The sequence below is a fragment of the Sminthopsis crassicaudata genome, chromosome 2 (genome assembly GCF_048593235.1).
Source record: "Sminthopsis crassicaudata isolate SCR6 chromosome 2, ASM4859323v1, whole genome shotgun sequence".
Classification (NCBI taxonomy): Eukaryota; Metazoa; Chordata; class Mammalia; order Dasyuromorphia; family Dasyuridae; genus Sminthopsis; species Sminthopsis crassicaudata.
Window position 1 is genome coordinate 452,049,671 of NC_133618.1, and position 16,178 is coordinate 452,065,848.

Consider the following 16,178-nt stretch of genomic DNA (forward strand, 5'->3'; position numbering starts at 1 on the left):
GCTTCCTTCCAGGGTCTCAGATCGCGGCTCAGACCCAGGAAGCCTGTTTAACCTTCCAGCCGGTTACTGCGGTTTTGTGATTTTTACCGAAGCGTTTTCTTAATGTGGTTCTATTAATCCGAGGCAGGCCCGTTAAATGTCCACATCCTTTCCCTCCTTTGGCAGGCTCCTGCTTTTGTGGAAGGTACCCATGAGGGCATCGGGACCCTTCACAACTTCAAAGGGCAGCGGAGTGTACTACAATTAAGGGGGGATCTTTTGTACATTTTTGTAATAGCTTAAAAGGTAGGAGAGGGCCGTGGCAGTTGATTATATTGAGGAACTTGAAAGTTAGAAGGCTTGAGGTAACATATTGTAGGTTGAAAAACCCTAAAAATTGAAGGAACAAATTGGATTGGAAAGGAAGTCTGTGATCCAGACACTTGAAAAAAAGGAAGTCCATAGAAAACAGCTATCAGAATTTGGATTTTGTTATAAATTGGAATCCCCCCTTCCACTAGAAGACTTTCCTGATCTTGATTCTAATGGTTTCCTGTTAATTATTTATAATTTTCCTGTATATGGTTTGTATGCAAAGAATTGTTTGAGTGTTCTCTCTCCCATTGGATTGTGAGCTCCTGGAGAAGAGGGATTGTCATTGTTGTGTAAGAAATAATGAGCAGATGGATTTCAGAAAAGTCTGAAAAGACTTACATTAACTGATGATGTGAGCAGAATTGGGAGAGAATTGTGTGTGGTACCAAGGTGACGTAATGCTCAAGTATGATTGACTCATCCAAAACAATCCCAATAGGCTTGGTTTAGAAAATGCTATCCGCATTCAGAGAGAGAACTATGGAAACTAGATAAAAACATTGTTTTCACCTTTTTTTGTTTGTTTGCTTTTTCTTTCTTATAGTTTTCCCTTTTGTACTGATTTTTCTTTTACAACGTAACTAATACGGAAATATGTTTAAAATGATTGCATTTGTATAACATATCAGATTGCTTGTTGTGTTGGAGAGGTGGAAGGGAGGGGAAAGAAAGGAGGGAAAAAGGAACTGAAACTCAATCTTACAAAAATGAATGTTGAAAGCTATCTTTACATGTGACTGGGAAACTAAAATACTATTGAATAAAAAAGAGAAGAAAGCAAGACAAAAATAAACATAAACCTTCCTCAGAGGAAGAGAGAGAGTAGGGATTGCTTTTTGCCTTTATAATTGATTATCACACGGTAAGTATTTAATGAATGTTTATTAACTAAATTGACTGAAGGGAGATTGCTAAATGATGTTTGTTGAAAGAGAATCTGGACACTGGGAAGTGAATGTAAATTGTTAGCACTACTGTCTATCTACCCAGGTTACTTATACCTTCGGAAGCTAATACTTAACGTGCAACAAGAAAATGGTATTTATACACATATATTGTATCTAGGTTATATTGTAACACATGTAAAATGTATGGGATTACCTGTCATCGGGGGGAGGGAGTGGAGGGAGGGGGGATAATTTGGAAAAATGAATACAAGGGATAATGTTATTAAAAAATTACTCATGCACATATACTGTGGGAAAAAAAATTCTAAATAAAAAAAAAAAAAGAGAGAGAATCTGGAAGTAGCAATGAGTATCACAGAATATTCTGATTTTCCATCATGACCAGTATACGTGTGTGTGTCTATAGTATAAGTAAAAATGTAGCCACTGCTAAAAGGGTAGCCGAAGATTTAACGATATCAGAAAGGAATTAAGTCTGTATGCCAGATGGAAGAAATGAAAAAAGGGGAAGGGAAAGGAATAAACATTTATAGCACATCTACTACATAACAAGCATTGTGATAATCACTTTTTACAAATATTATTGCATTTGAGCCTTACAACAACTCTGAGAATTATGGGCTATTATTACCTTCATTTTATAGTTGAAAAAACTGAGGCAAATACATGTTAGATGATTTGCTTACAGCAGCTCTAAATGTCTGATGCTAGACTTCAGCTTAGGTCCATCCTGACTCCAGATCCAATGTTCTATCCACCACATCGTCAGCTGTCCCCAATAATGTAAAGGAATATTACAGCACAATCAGAAAGAGATGATGTGATGAATACAGAGGAAATCTTAAATGGACGGATGCAAGGTGAAGTAGGCAGAACTAGGAAAACTGTGTGAAAACTGCAACAGTACAAAAGAAAAAAATGTTTTAATGAATATTGTGGAATCATCATAACCAAGCTTGGTTTCAAAGAAGAGATAAGAGAAAGAACCTCCCTCATTTCTTTTCTAAGGTGCAGGACCATAGGTATGGAGCGCAGCAAATAAGGTCAGACTTTTTTAATGTGTTGGTTACAAAATGTTTCTTTTCTGCCTTCTTTTTCCTCCATGTTTTGCTATAAAGGATAGTTCTCTAGGAGAAGTATATATATATATATATGTAATAAGTGATATTTTTTAAAAGACATTAATGCAATTAAAAAAAAAGATATCAAAGAATCTAGTATTTTTGCCATCTTTCCTCAAAGGTTTTAGAGCTAGAAGAGACCCTTGAGATTATCTAGTCCAAGTTTTCTGTTTGGGACGGAAAGATGGGAACTGGAGGATTCTACTGGGGGGAAGGGGATAGAAATGAAGCAGAAAGATGAAGTTGGAGAAGGATATTTGCTCTTTCCCAGCATGGATCTAGTATCACATGGAAATGATGAGAGTAGGGGTGGGTGGGAATGAGGGAATGAGTTTAATGTCTGCAGATGAAGGCAGATGATCAGAAAGTTTAGGGTTGCTGGTTTTTGTCTGCAAAACCTTCCACTACCAGACCGGCAATGCTGTTTGAATGGGGAGGGCCAAGCCTGGGTTTGAGAAATGGTTTGTCCTCATGATCAACATGCTTTTGGGCTTCTCTGGGAGCCTTACAAAGAGGAGAAGGTGGTTTGTTCTTAGCCTGTCTTTTGCCTCTTTTTGGATCCCCAATACTTAGCTTCCTGCCTAACACAGAGGAAGCATTTAATAAATATTGATTCTTTGGTGATGTTACCCACTACAAATTTCAGTTTTTAACCAAGCCCTCACAGGCTAACAGAAATCCTTGTGATTGTTTCACCTCTAAATTTTCCAAAACTCCTACTCTTTCCTCAATCCCCCTAGAGTTCTACCTCTCCTCAGCAAAGGGCGAAAATCCATTTTAAAAAACCAATCCTTTAGCTTCCTCTGCTTTCCTATGGAACACCTCAAAATTTCTCTATCTTAAAAAGTCATTATTTGAAAAAAACTGCTGGGAAAATTGGAAACTAGTATGGCAGAAACTAGGCATTGACTCATATCTAACATCTTATACCTAGATAAGGTGGAAATGGGTTTATGATTTAGACATAAAGAGTGATATCATTAGCAAATCAGAAGAACAAAGAACAGTTTGCCTCTCAGATCTGTGGAGGAGAAAGGAATTTATGGCCCAAGAAGAACTGGAGCTCATTATTGAACACAAAAAAATAATTTTGATTATATTAAGTTTTAAAGTTTTGTACAAACAAAACTAATGCAGACAAGATTAGAAGGGAAGCAATAAACAGAAAACATTTTTACATTCAAAGGTTCTGATAAAGGCCTTATTTCTAAATATAGAGAGAATTGGCTCAAATTTATAAAAAAATCACCATTCTTCAACTGCTAAATAGTCAAAGGATATGAACAGATAATTTTCAGATAAAGACATTGAAACCATTTCTAGTAGTATGAAAAGGTGCTCTAAATCACTACTGATCAGAGAAATGCAAATGCAAATTAAGACAACTCTGAGGTACTACCACACACTTCTTAGATTGGCTAAGATGACAGGAAAAGAAATGACAAATTTTGGAGGGAATGTGGGAAAACTGGGACACTAGGACATTGTTAGTAGAATTGTGAAGTAATCCAACCATTCTGGAGAATAATTCGGAACTATGCCCCAATCAAACTGTGCATATCCTTTGCTCCAGCAGTGTTTCTACTGGACTTATATTCCAAAGAGATCTTAAAGATGGGAAAGAGACCACATGTGCAAAAATGTTTGTGGCAGCCTCTTTGTAGTGGCAAGAAACGGAAAACTGAATGGATGCCCATCAGTTGGAGAATGGCTGAATAAGTTATGGTATATGAATGTTATAAATACTATTGTTTTATAAAAAATGATCAGCAGGATGATTTCAGAGAGTTTTGGAGAGACTTACATGAACTGATGCTAAGTGAAATGAGCAAAACGAGGAGATCATTTTATATGGCAACATCAATATTATAGGATGATCAATTCTGATGGATGTGGCTCTTTCCAACAATGAAATGATTCAGGCCAGTTCCAATGATTTTGTAATGAAGAGAGCCATCTGTATCCAGAGAAAGGACCATGGGAACTGAGTGTGGATCACAACATAGCATTTTCATTATTTTTATTTGCTTGCATTTTATTTTCTCATTTTTTCTTTTTGATCTAATTTTTCTTGTGCAACAAGATAATTTTACAAATAGATATACATATATTGGATTTATAATAAATTTTTACCATGTTAAACATATTGGATTACTTGCCATCTAAGGGAGGGGGTGAGGAGTGGGGAATTGGAACACAAGTTTTTGCAAGAGTCATTGTTAAAAAATTATCCATGCATGTTTTGAAAATAGAAAGCTTTTTATCCCAAAGAGATCTTAAAAGAAGGAAAGGGACCCCACATGTGCAAAAATGTTTGTGGCAGCCCTTTTTATAGTGGCAAGAAACTGGAAACTGAATGGATGCCCATCAATTGGAGAATGTCTGAATAAATTATGGTATATGAATGTTATGGAATATTATTGATTTGTAAGAAACAACCAATAGAATAATTTCAGAGAGGCCTGGAGAGATTTACATGAATTAATGAAATGAGCAGAATCAGGAGATCATTGTACACAGCAACAAGACTATAAGATGATCAATTCTGATGGGCATGGCTCTCTTCAACAATGAGTTGATTCAAACCAGTTCCAACTGTTCAGTGATGAAGAGAACAATCTACACCCAAAGAGAGGACTGTGGTAACTGAGTGTGTACCACAACATAGCATTTTCACTCTTTCTGTTGTTGTTTGTTTGCATTTTGTTTTCTTTATCTTTGTATTTTCTACAATGGATTTTCCAAACCTCTGTTGTCTATGATTCACTTTAAATTTTCTTCACTCATATTATCACTACACTAGAGTTTATGCTCTCATTACCTTCTCAACTAGACTATTAAAATAAACTCCTAATTAAAACCCTTGCTCTAGTCTCTTTCCTCACCATTTATTCTCCTATACCCCAGCCAAATTGATATTCCTAAAATATATTAATTAATCATACCATTCCCCTTCTCAAAAACCTTTACTGGCTCAATATTGCTAAAAAATAGGACACTATGCACACTCCTTAACTTGACAAAGTCCCCAGTATCATGCCAATATAATACAAAGTATGATTGTGGTTGTTCATCCTGAATATACTTATCTATATACCTATTATAACTATCATTAAAATATAAGTTTCTTGTGAGTAGGGTCTTTCATTCATTGCAGTTACATCCTCAGCATCCAATACAGTGCCTGGCAAATGGTAAACACTCAATAAATGCTTGTTGATTGATTAATGATACTAAATTAATTTCAGATTTACTTATCAATAAAACCAGATGTAACTTTTGTCCCTCTCTTAGTCCTGATTATTAGTCTTAGTCTGAATTATTATTTTATCCTGGGCCTGTGGTGAAAATGACCCAAAAAGGGAAAGAGAGATAGAGACACACACACACAGAAACAGAGACAAAAATAGAGATAGAGAGATAGACACAGAGAGAAACAGTAACAAAAATAGAGATAGACAGACAGACATATAGAGAGACAGAGATAAAGAGGGAGAGAAAAAGAAACAGGGGGGAAGGAAGAAGGGAAAGAGAGAAAGTGAACAGGAGAGAGGGAAGAAAGAGGAAAAAAGATATGAAGGAGCAAAACAGAGATACAGAGATGGAGATAGAGAAGAAGAGAGAAAAAGAGAAAGACAAAGAGAAATCAGAGAAGTTTCTAATGGTTCTTATTCCTCCTCCAATGCAGCTCTACAGAGTTGGCTTTCTCTGTTTCTTCAAGTGCCATTGGATTAAGAATTCTGGGCTCTCTAGAAGGCCAGTAAGTCATTGACTTTGGCTTCAGACTACAGATTTTCCAGGAGCCTGATGAAAATGGCCAGGGCTGTGATTGCATCATTGCTGCTTCTAAGTACTGGTATTAAGAGGCAACATGCTAAGGAGCAAGATGGTCAGATACTAAAACTATGGGAGCAGAGACAAAGTCAGAGACTACAGTATCAAGGAGAAAGATTGCCAATCATTGTGAATCCTGCGGGCGGTGATCTGGAAGGGAAATACTGGTTTTCATCACCCGTTCTCCCCCATTTCCCCTTGTTCAGAGTTCACAATTCTGTCATGAATTATAAATATTCTTTTCCATTATTCCTTTCTGTGAGTTTTGGAATAAGCATATGCTCTGGAATTCTCCTTCTACATCTAAAGAACTGGGAGATACATGAGAAGCTGAGTGAAGACAGATAAGTACATACAAAACTTGTGGGTTTTTCCTCTTTTCAGTTGCTCTTTGCACAATAAACTTCGACTATAGTTTGCTAAGTTTTTGAATGTATGAATGCAAGAGATTGTAAACAAAGAAGGGAGACCAACTGAACTGAGGATTCATGATATGTATGCAGACAAATGATTTTATATTTTAGTATCTTGAGTGCTATTTCATTAATTTTAGATAAGGGCACCAGGGCTTGAACCAAATTGTGTAATGTAGTAGAACTGGGTGGATTGGATAACAAGTTTCAGAATTTACAGGCTGAGAGCTTTTTAGTAGTTAGTGAGTATACTGAATTCATTTTAGGAAGGTAATTCCAGAAAGAAACTGAGAAGACCAGTGAGCTCTTAGCTCCAATAGAGTACCAAATGGTGGGTAATTAAGAATTTATACTTCTTCATTGGATAATTAACACATTTAAGTGTCTTTTGCAGTTAAGAAAAACAGAATTCCAGCTATATGGGTGCTATAAATGCGACAGGTTACTTTGCAGAATTAGATAAAATTATAACAAAATTACTTTAGAGGAATAAAAAGTCAGAAGGTAACTCAGTATCCCAACATTTCAGAATCCAGGCTTGTAGCAAGAATAGCTTCACTGCCCCCAGGAGCAAAGAGTGACCTTTAGAGTCAGGCCACCAATATCTAAGATAAGCCCTCATCTAGCAGTCAGGCTCCTTTGGAAATGAACTTGGTAGGACCAGTTTTATATAGGAACTGAGTCAAGAATATTTCCCTAGGTATTGAGAAAATGACTTTTTTATATTCTTTGTATTTGGATTCCCATCACTTAGTACCCTAATACATAATAGGGATGTAAGAAAGGGATTGTTGAGACAGATGGTGGGAGTTTACACAACTGGGACTGAAAAAGCATGAGTAGCAATAGTACAAAGGAACAAGGGATTCAAGAGTAGATGGGAGTATAATGTTGAATTGGTTAACCATAGGATCAAGATCCAGAATGGAGGAAAGATCAAACTAGAGCAGGAGTGATGGCTTGGGACTGGAGGGCAGGATGAGAATGAACAGATATAGTGGAAATAAGGTATTGGAAGAGATGAAATGATGAGGATTCTGGTTGAATAAGGAAATTTTAGAATTCTTTACAACCTATTCCCCAATTAAAAAATGGTCAAAAGATATGGACAATTTTCAGATGAAGAAATTAAAGGCATTTCTTATCATATAAAAACAATTCTGAGATACCACTTCATATCTGTCAGATTGTCTAAGGTGCCCACAAGAAAAGATAATGATAAATGTTGCAGGGGATGTAGGAAAATACATTGCTGGTGGTGTGAACTTATCTAATCATTCTGGAGAGCAATTTGGAACTATGTCCAAAGGGTTATCAAACTATGCATAATGCCCTTTGATCCAGTACTGTCTCTACTGGGTCTGTATCCCAAAGAGATAATAAAAAAGGGAAGAGAACCCACATGTGCAAAAATGTTTATAGCATCCCTTTTTGTAGTGGCAAGGAACTAGAAACTAAGTTGGATGTTCATCAGCTGGGGAAAGTTGAATATGTTATGGTATATGGATGTAATAGAATTTTATTGTTCTATAAGAAATGATCAGCATCTAACCCTAAATGATTTTAGAAAGGCCTGAAGAGACCTACATGAACTGATACTAAATGAAATAGAACTAAGAGAACATTGTACACAGCAGCACTAAGTTTATGTGATGATCAACTGTGATGGACTTGGGTCTTTTCAACAATGAAGAAATTCAAGTCAATTCCAATAGACTTGTGTTGGAAAAAGACATCTGCATCCAGAGAGAAGACTATAGAGACTAAATATGGATCACAGCATAGTATCTTTACCTTTTTTGTTGTTGTAGTTTGTTTGCTTGGTTTTTTTTTCTTACTTTTTCCCATTTTGATCTGATTTTTTTCTTGCACAGCATGATAAATGTAGAAATATGTTTAGAAGAATTGTATATATTTAACCTATATTGGATTACTTGCTGTCTAGGGGAAGAAGAAGGTGGGGCAGGAAGGAGAAAAATTTGGAATACAGGTTTTGCAAGGGTGAATGTAGAAACTATCTTTGCATTTATTTTGAAAAATAAAAAGCTATTATTATTGAAAAAGAATTTTTGGAATTTTTAATCTTTGAAGGAGGATATGTAATCTTGTAGGCAATGGTAAGATTAAAGGTGTCATTATCCCTGAGAGTGAAGGAGTAGATTATAGAGATTGAATAGATAGGGAATTAGGGTGTTTGGAGAACTATCAACATGTATGTTAAAGCACTTTAGCTACCATAAAGTCAAGAGTTACTTGGAGAGAAAGATTGTGAACCAGATACTGAACTCTTTAAGCAAGGAGAAAGCATGACCTGGGAAGCCACTGACACTAGGATTTGGATTATGTGACACATTTGGATAAAGAGGTTAAAGGAGTTACTAAGTGATAGAGGCAAATGGAGAGTAGAAAAAACTAGACCAGCAAGATGCAGAAACAATTGAAATAGTAGTCCACTGTTTGATAAAACCCTAAATATAAAGTACTAACGGAAAGATGCCCTATTTGGCAAAAAATGCTGAAAAAAATTTCCCAGAAATCATTCCATAATAGCTTTCTGGGTGAGAATTAGGGGACTTGTGTTACGGGCCAGAACTCTAAACTTAAAACATGGTGTTAAGTTAGTGGAATTGATAAAGACAATGGTTATCTAGTTATCTAGGTTCAGTATGATTGATTTAATTTTACAACAAATAATGGTTTCCTAGTGATATAATGGTTGGTTTATACTCAGTGTGAAACATATAAGCAGAGACTGAGAGTCACAGAGGAGAAGCTTTCAGAGGGTGGAAAAGATGGAACCAAGGACAGATATTCATTGGATCTTCAGTCAGGCCACTGATGGGAGGCTCTCCTCCTGCATTTCTCCACAGAGACCAAGGCCAGTCCGAAAGGCTCTCCAGAAAGCTACCCAGCCCCAGGAAGGAGATAAAGAATCTAGACTGTAAGGAGAGCCTCAGGAAAGGAAACAAGACTTTGAAAGAGATAATAAAGGATTTAGACTTTAACACCTGGCTGTTCCTGTGGTGATTAATCTGACTGATGCAAAGGCTTCTTTCAGAAACCCCAAGAAAACTGAACCAAGAGAACATTACAGATTTGGAAAATTTTAAGTGATATATAAAAGTAAAATATATTAGTAAAATTACTTTTAAGAAAGAAAAACAATTACCTTGAAAAATAGTTTAGCAAAAAAAAAAATGGTTTAGATTACATCATATTGGATATGTTCCATAGATATATGGATTACATAATAAACTTCAAATGGATAATCATATTTAATATAAAAAAGTTATGTCATGAAAAAATTGGAGAGTAAAAGGTAATACTTCTTACAACCATGGTTAGGGGAAAAGTTTATAACCAAAGGATAGAGATCACAGAAGACAAAACAGATGATAGAAAACCAAAAAACTTTTGCACCAAACTAATAAAGTTATAATAAAACTGTTGAATGTTACATCAAACATCTGATAAAGACATGTTATCTAAGATTTGTCCAAGAAAAATAAAACAATAAGAACCATTTCCCAATAAAGTGGTCAAAGTATACAATTTTGAATGGAAGTGGAAGCTATAGATAACTATTAAAAGCATTCCAAATCACTAATGATAAATATTAATTAAAATAATTCTGAGATTCTACTTCAACTCCTACCTATCAAAATCATCAAGAAGATAAATAGAAATAGTGTTGTTGGGATTATGAGAAGACAGATACAATAATGATCAAAAGAAAGTAAATTCTTTGGAAGCAGGGACTATTTTATTTTTATCTTTTAAAAAATATTTTTATTATATATTTTTAATTTTTAAACATTTTTATCTTTTAATCCTATCGATAATAAGTATTTAATAAATTCTTGCTGATTTAATTGATTGAGAGGAGGAAGAATTGTAAGTTGGTCCAAAAGTTCTGGAAAACATTGGAATTATGTGAGAAAAGGAACTATGTCTTTTTATGGTGCTACTATTGGGCATAATGAAAGACAAAAAAGAAATCTATCATTCAACCAACATTTATTAAGTGCCTGTTTTGTGTCAGATACTGTGTAAAGTTATGGGAATATTAAAAAGAGGCAAAAGAGTTTCTGCTTTTAAGGAACTTAAGGGAGAAACAGGATACAAACAAATATATGCAGGATAAATAGGAAATCATTGATAGAGAAAAGACACTAGAATTAGGAGTGAGGAAAACTTTCCAGTAAAAGATGGGATTTTAGTTGGGATTTAAAGGAAGGCAGGGAGGTGAGTATGTGGACTAGTTGGTTATTATGGGCCTAGGCTTGGGAGACTGTCAGAGAAAATCTCAGAGATGAATGTTTTTGCTCTTGGATCAATCAAGAGGCCAGTTTCATTGGACTGAAGAATATCTGGAAAAATAGAAAATATAAAAATACCAGAAAAATGGGAGGTTGGGGGTTACAACAACTAGAACATAAAGGGTTTTGAACACCAAACAAAGCATTTTGCATTTGATCCTGAAAGGCTCAGGGAGCTACTGGAGTTTATTGAGCAGACTGATTAATCAAGCCAGGCCAGTGCTTTTAAAGCATCACTTTAGTGGCTGAATGGATGTTGGGTTAGTGGCCTACTTCCCATTTGAGTTTAAGTAGACAAAGTCAAAACAATTTTGCTCCTGGGTTTTGAAACATATTCCCCTTTTTTCCATAAAAAAGGATGAGCATATGAATGATGTTTAATATTTCTTCACATATGGTAATTTTGTTGGTTGATTTTATTTAATGTTTTCTTTGTTATAAGAGAAAGTTCAATTAGGGGAATAATAGTGGCTGATATTTGTATGTACTTTAAGGTTTGCAAAGTGATTTATATCCCCATTTTACAGCTGAGGAAACTAAGCTAAAAGTAGTTAAGTAAAGGTGGGGCAGCTAGGTAGTGAAAGGCCTGGAGCCAGATCACTTAACCCTGTTTGTATCAGTTCCTCATTGATAAAATGAGCTGGGGAAGAACCTGGCAAACCACTCCAGTATCTCAGCCAAGAAAACCCTAAATGGAGTCATGAGGAGTTGGACATGAATGACGCAACAAGAATGTATGTCTACCTGTTGGGATACTGGGTTGCCAATTGCAATGTTGTCTCTGAAAGGATCCAGGTTCAAAGCACCTCCAATTACACAAGGACTTTTATTTGGGCACATCCTGGAGGCCTCCTCCTTAAGGGAGACAAGGAATCCAGCAGAGAGAGCTGAGGCCTTATATAGAGGAAAGAAAGAGAAAAGGGAGAATTGGGCAGAGCAAGACAATTAAATGAGATTCTACATACTTTGGATAATCTCAGATAAGGACTGGCTTGGGGAAAAAGTTCCTTTGATTGGATTTATTTCAGAGGAAAGTATTCATAGAAAAAAGTAAAAGGCTCTTTTGTTCTAGGGAGGTAGAAACAAACACATGCAGCAGATGCAGAAGTTAAGATTTAAAGTAGCATCTGTATTTCCCTTTTATTCATTTGTTTTGCTGAGGCAATTGGGGGTTACGTCTTGAAGTCACACAGCTAGGAAGCAAGTGTTAGTTAAAGTGTCTGACTTCAAATTTGAACTCGGACCCTCCTGACTTCAGGGCTGGTGCTCTATCCCCTGCGCCACCTGGCTGCAGCTACATCTGTATTTCTACATCTATATAGGCAAGTGATATTTCTGTGGATTTCATTGATTTGTGAGTTCCCTCTATGTAGATTTCAATCCATACTTTATTGAGGATGATTCTTTTTCACATGCGTGGAATCGATACTAGATGAAATGACTCAAAGGTCTGTTAACATTTGGATCTGTTAGTTTGTCCTTGCACTCATTGGGACTGGTCACGTGCAGTATACTGGCCATAAAATATACAACGTCAAGCATTATAAATGGGAGAATGCTGCTGCTGAGAAGTGGTCTTCTGCAGCTGCGGCACCTTGGCATCGCTGAGAACATCGCGGTTTTCCCGGTGTAGGGCTGAGTGAGCTTTCCCTATCCACTCTGGGCCCAGCTTTTCATTCACCTCACATCCAAAAGAAATCGTAGAAAAATTAAGTTATAAACACGCTATCCAGTGTCAATGTTAAAGTATGAAATTCAAATAAAATCCCAACACTTAGCACAGCACAGGGCACCTAGTGGACGCTTACTAAATGTTTACTGAATTTTATTGAAATAAAAAACAAGAGGAAAAAAGATTTTCGTGCTGATGAATCACGAACTTTAAGGTAGCTTCCAGGAATGGATTTAATGAATGAGAACTAGCCCAACGAGAAGAACTCTAGTTGGCTATTACTACCTTATATGGCCCGCAAGAGGCGCTCTCTCTATTTTCTACAGGCCGGCTGCCTCGGAGCGCGCGCTCCCATGTACGTCTCGGGCACGCGCGCGCTGCCAAGGCACCGGAAGTGACTGAGCTCGCAAGTTCCCCCGGCCTCTTTCAAGGGAAACTGAGGCCGGGTCCGCCTGGAATCAAACTCCGGCAGAAAAGGCCAGGCAGGTAGGCAGCCGACAGGCAGGCGCGCAGGCCACCTGCTCTCAGCTTGCTGCCGGGAGATCGGCCGACAAGAGCCTTTCGGCTGTTGGGACAACGCAGGCGGGGGAGGGGATGTCGCCCCCCCTCTACTCGTGGGGCTCGCAGGTGAGCGCGCCGCCCCAGGGGGAGGGGGAGTGCGTGACGGGCACCGCGCCCAATCGGAGGGCGACAAGGAGGCCTCCGTGTCCCGCCCCCTGCCCTGACCACCTCGCTGATTGGCCGTCGGGGGGCGGAGCCACCGGGAGATCGGTGGGCGGGACGCCCCTTTCTCCCCCTCCCTCCAGCCTGTGCTGGGGTCTGGGGGGCGCCGGGAGGGAAGGAAGGCGGTTGCCCGGCAACGTGGGTGGCTCGGGCTGGGCCGGGCCGCACCTCCCCGGCGGGCGGCGCTGTGGAGCCGAGGGCTAGGAAGGAGTCCTGGGAGCCCGGCTGGTACCCCCGCGAAAGAAAAACTGGGGAGAAGCGGGGCCCGCGCGGGTCGGGGCCAGGCGCCCGCAGACAGCCGAAGCCCCTCGACCCTCGCTCCGGCTCCTTTGTCCTGAAGTGCTGGCAGCCATGATGCCCGGACGCCGCCAGGGGCGAGCGGAAGGGGCCCCGAGCCCATCCAGGACGCCCCTAGATCTTGAGGACATTTTCGGGGTGCGGAGAAAAGGAAAGCACACCGGCCCCCCCGCCCGGCGGCGTTTCCCCGGCGTCGGGGAAGGGGAAGAGGGTTAAGTCACCGGCGTCGAGGATCCACCCTCGGAAACCCGGCTTCCATTGAGGAGCCTCCCCGGGGCCGGTCCCTTTGGATTAAATTAAAACCACACACGCTCATAAAGCAACAACATCCCAAAACAACAAAGTGAACCCCCACCCCGGCTACACCCTCCCCCCACCCCCCCACCTCCCCGGGCGAGGCGGCCGGCCGAGGAGCCTCCCTGCGCGCTTCGCCGGTAGGCCGGAGCACGGAGGGGCGGGAATGATCCGCGAGGGGGCCGGGCTCAGTCCCGGGGGCCGGGAGCAGGCTCGGCGCTACCCTCAATGCAGGAGATGGAGGGGGAGAGAGCGCACCGGCTCCGGGGCTCCGAACCTGCAGCCGGTGGGGAGGGGACCGGCGTCACACACCGCCCCTCGCCCGGGCTCGGACAGCTGATTTGAATGCCAGGTTATTCCTGGGGTGGGGGGATGGGGCGTGCGGACGGGGCATTTCCGAGAGGAGATGATAATCTGGAGAGCCCAGTGTGAGGATCAGTTCCTAGATGGGGATTTTATGTCTTAACTCAGACCCGGCCTCTTGAAAGATAGATGGAAAATTACTGAGCTCTGTCAGAAAACCTAGAACCTCTGGATGGTGAATAAGATACTAGGGGGGAGGGGGCCCCTGCATTTCTCCCCCACCTCCTTAAGTTCTCTCTCTCTCTCTGTTCAGAACCAGCATTTTTGCCCAGAATTTCAGAAGAGAGCTGTCAAGCAGACCCCAGACTCAGAGAGCAGGTGCTCTGGACAATGAACTGGATCGGCCGTCCCTGATGTAAAAATGTCTCACAGTAACCGGGAGCTAGTGGTGGACTTTCTTTCTTACAAGCTCTCCCAGAAGGGATACAATTGGAGTCAGTTTGAAGATGAGAACAGGACTGAGGCCCCAGAAGGGACAGAGCTACCGAGTACTGTGAATGGCAGCCCCTCTTGGCACCCTGCTGACAGCCGGGCAGGGAGTGGGGCCACAGGACACAGCAGCAGCCTGGATGCCACCCATGAGACAATTCCCGTGGCTGCCGTGAAGCAGGCTCTGAGGGAGGCAGGAGATGAGTTTGAACTCCGCTACCGGCGGGCGTTCAGCGACCTGACATCCCAGCTCCACATCACTCCGGGGACGGCCTATCAGAGTTTTGAGCAGGTAGTGAACGAACTCTTCCGGGATGGGGTGAACTGGGGCCGGATTGTGGCCTTCTTCTCCTTCGGAGGGGCCTTGTGTGTGGAAAGCGTGGATAAAGAGATGGAAGTCTTGGTAGCACGCATCACCTCCTGGATGGCCACTTACTTGGATGACCACCTAGACCCATGGATCCAAGAAAATGGCGGTTGGGTAAGGACAGGGACCCCTTTGTGCTTCTCCTTTCTCCCTAGGCTCTGGCTGGACACACCTCCCCACATTTCCCTGACTTGTAGTACAAGTTAAACTGTTGTGTTGGGCATTCATTGTGGACATCGAGGACCATGTGAATAGCCAACCACCATTGGTATTTTAGTGTCCTTATCCTAAGGAGCAGTTGTCTAGAAATGAGGTCCCATGAATAGTCAGGCTAAGCTTTGAAACTTTGAGAGCCTCTGCAGTCCACTGGTCATCCTGAGGTGACTGTCACAAGGAAAGGTAATTTCTTTCTCTCCTGGGAACTGTCAGGGCAAGGGAAGTTTGGTGAGTTTTTTTTTTTTTTCTTTGAAAACTCAAGTTTCTGTTCATTTTGCAAGTAAAATCAATTATTAACCTGTACTTTTCATAAACTGATTATAGGATTTATAGCTGTAAGGTCCTTCCAGTATAATCTAATTTTCAATACCTTTCATCTCACAGATGAGAAAATTAAAGTCAAATCACGTGACTAGGATCATATTCCTAATTCATGGCAGATCCAAGATATACATCAAAAACTTTGGCTTCTAATAGGAGTATTATTGGGGGCCCCAATCCCGTTCTTTGTCCTATATCACACTTTTCCACCAGAGCAGAAGAAAGTTCCTTAGACTTGGGACTAGAGCAGAGTGAGCCTGGCCAGGTAAGAGATTCATCGATCTAAAGTTGGGTATGGGTTTTTAGGATAAAGCAGGCTGTGCTCCTCAGGATTCTGGTTGTGCCTAACACTGCTTTGTAATTCTTCATTATTTGCAACTTTTCACATGATCCTGTTGGGTTTGCTGAGCTCTTGCTGTGTCATGCTGTGTATAAACTGAGCATTGCCTGAGGCCAGTTAGTAAGCAGCAGCTGAACTCCCATACTCTTTCCCCCTATCTCATCTCCCAGAAGCAGCACTTAATTCTGCTCCTTTCTGGGAAGGGCA

The 16,178-nt window shown here is 40.4% G+C and overlaps 1 protein-coding gene and 1 long non-coding RNA gene across 6 annotated transcripts in view; both read left to right on the forward strand.

Annotated features, from left to right (window-relative positions):
• Positions 1-12,981: 12,981 nt before the first annotated feature.
• The window catches only part of BCL2L1 (BCL2 like 1), a 45,420-nt gene continuing 42,223 nt past the window's right edge, over positions 12,982-16,178 (forward strand). The window contains exons 1-2 of one of the 5 annotated variants that reach the window (XM_074292805.1): positions 12,982-13,107; positions 14,552-15,208. In XM_074292805.1, the coding sequence (XP_074148906.1) occupies positions 14,660-15,208 (549 nt within the window). In that variant the 5' untranslated portion in view covers positions 12,982-13,107; positions 14,552-14,659. Of the gene's footprint in view, positions 13,249-13,440; positions 14,288-14,551; positions 15,209-16,178 lie in introns of those variants that run through there. The other 4 variants (XM_074292803.1, XM_074292802.1, XM_074292806.1 and 1 more) reach the window with 4 other exon arrangements.
• LOC141557317 (uncharacterized) overlaps positions 15,509-16,178 on the forward strand; it is a 36,694-nt gene continuing 36,024 nt past the window's right edge. Inside the window, exon 1 of the long non-coding RNA XR_012486762.1 lies at positions 15,509-15,896. This is a non-coding gene — a long non-coding RNA (uncharacterized LOC141557317). The remainder of the gene's footprint in view (positions 15,897-16,178) is intronic.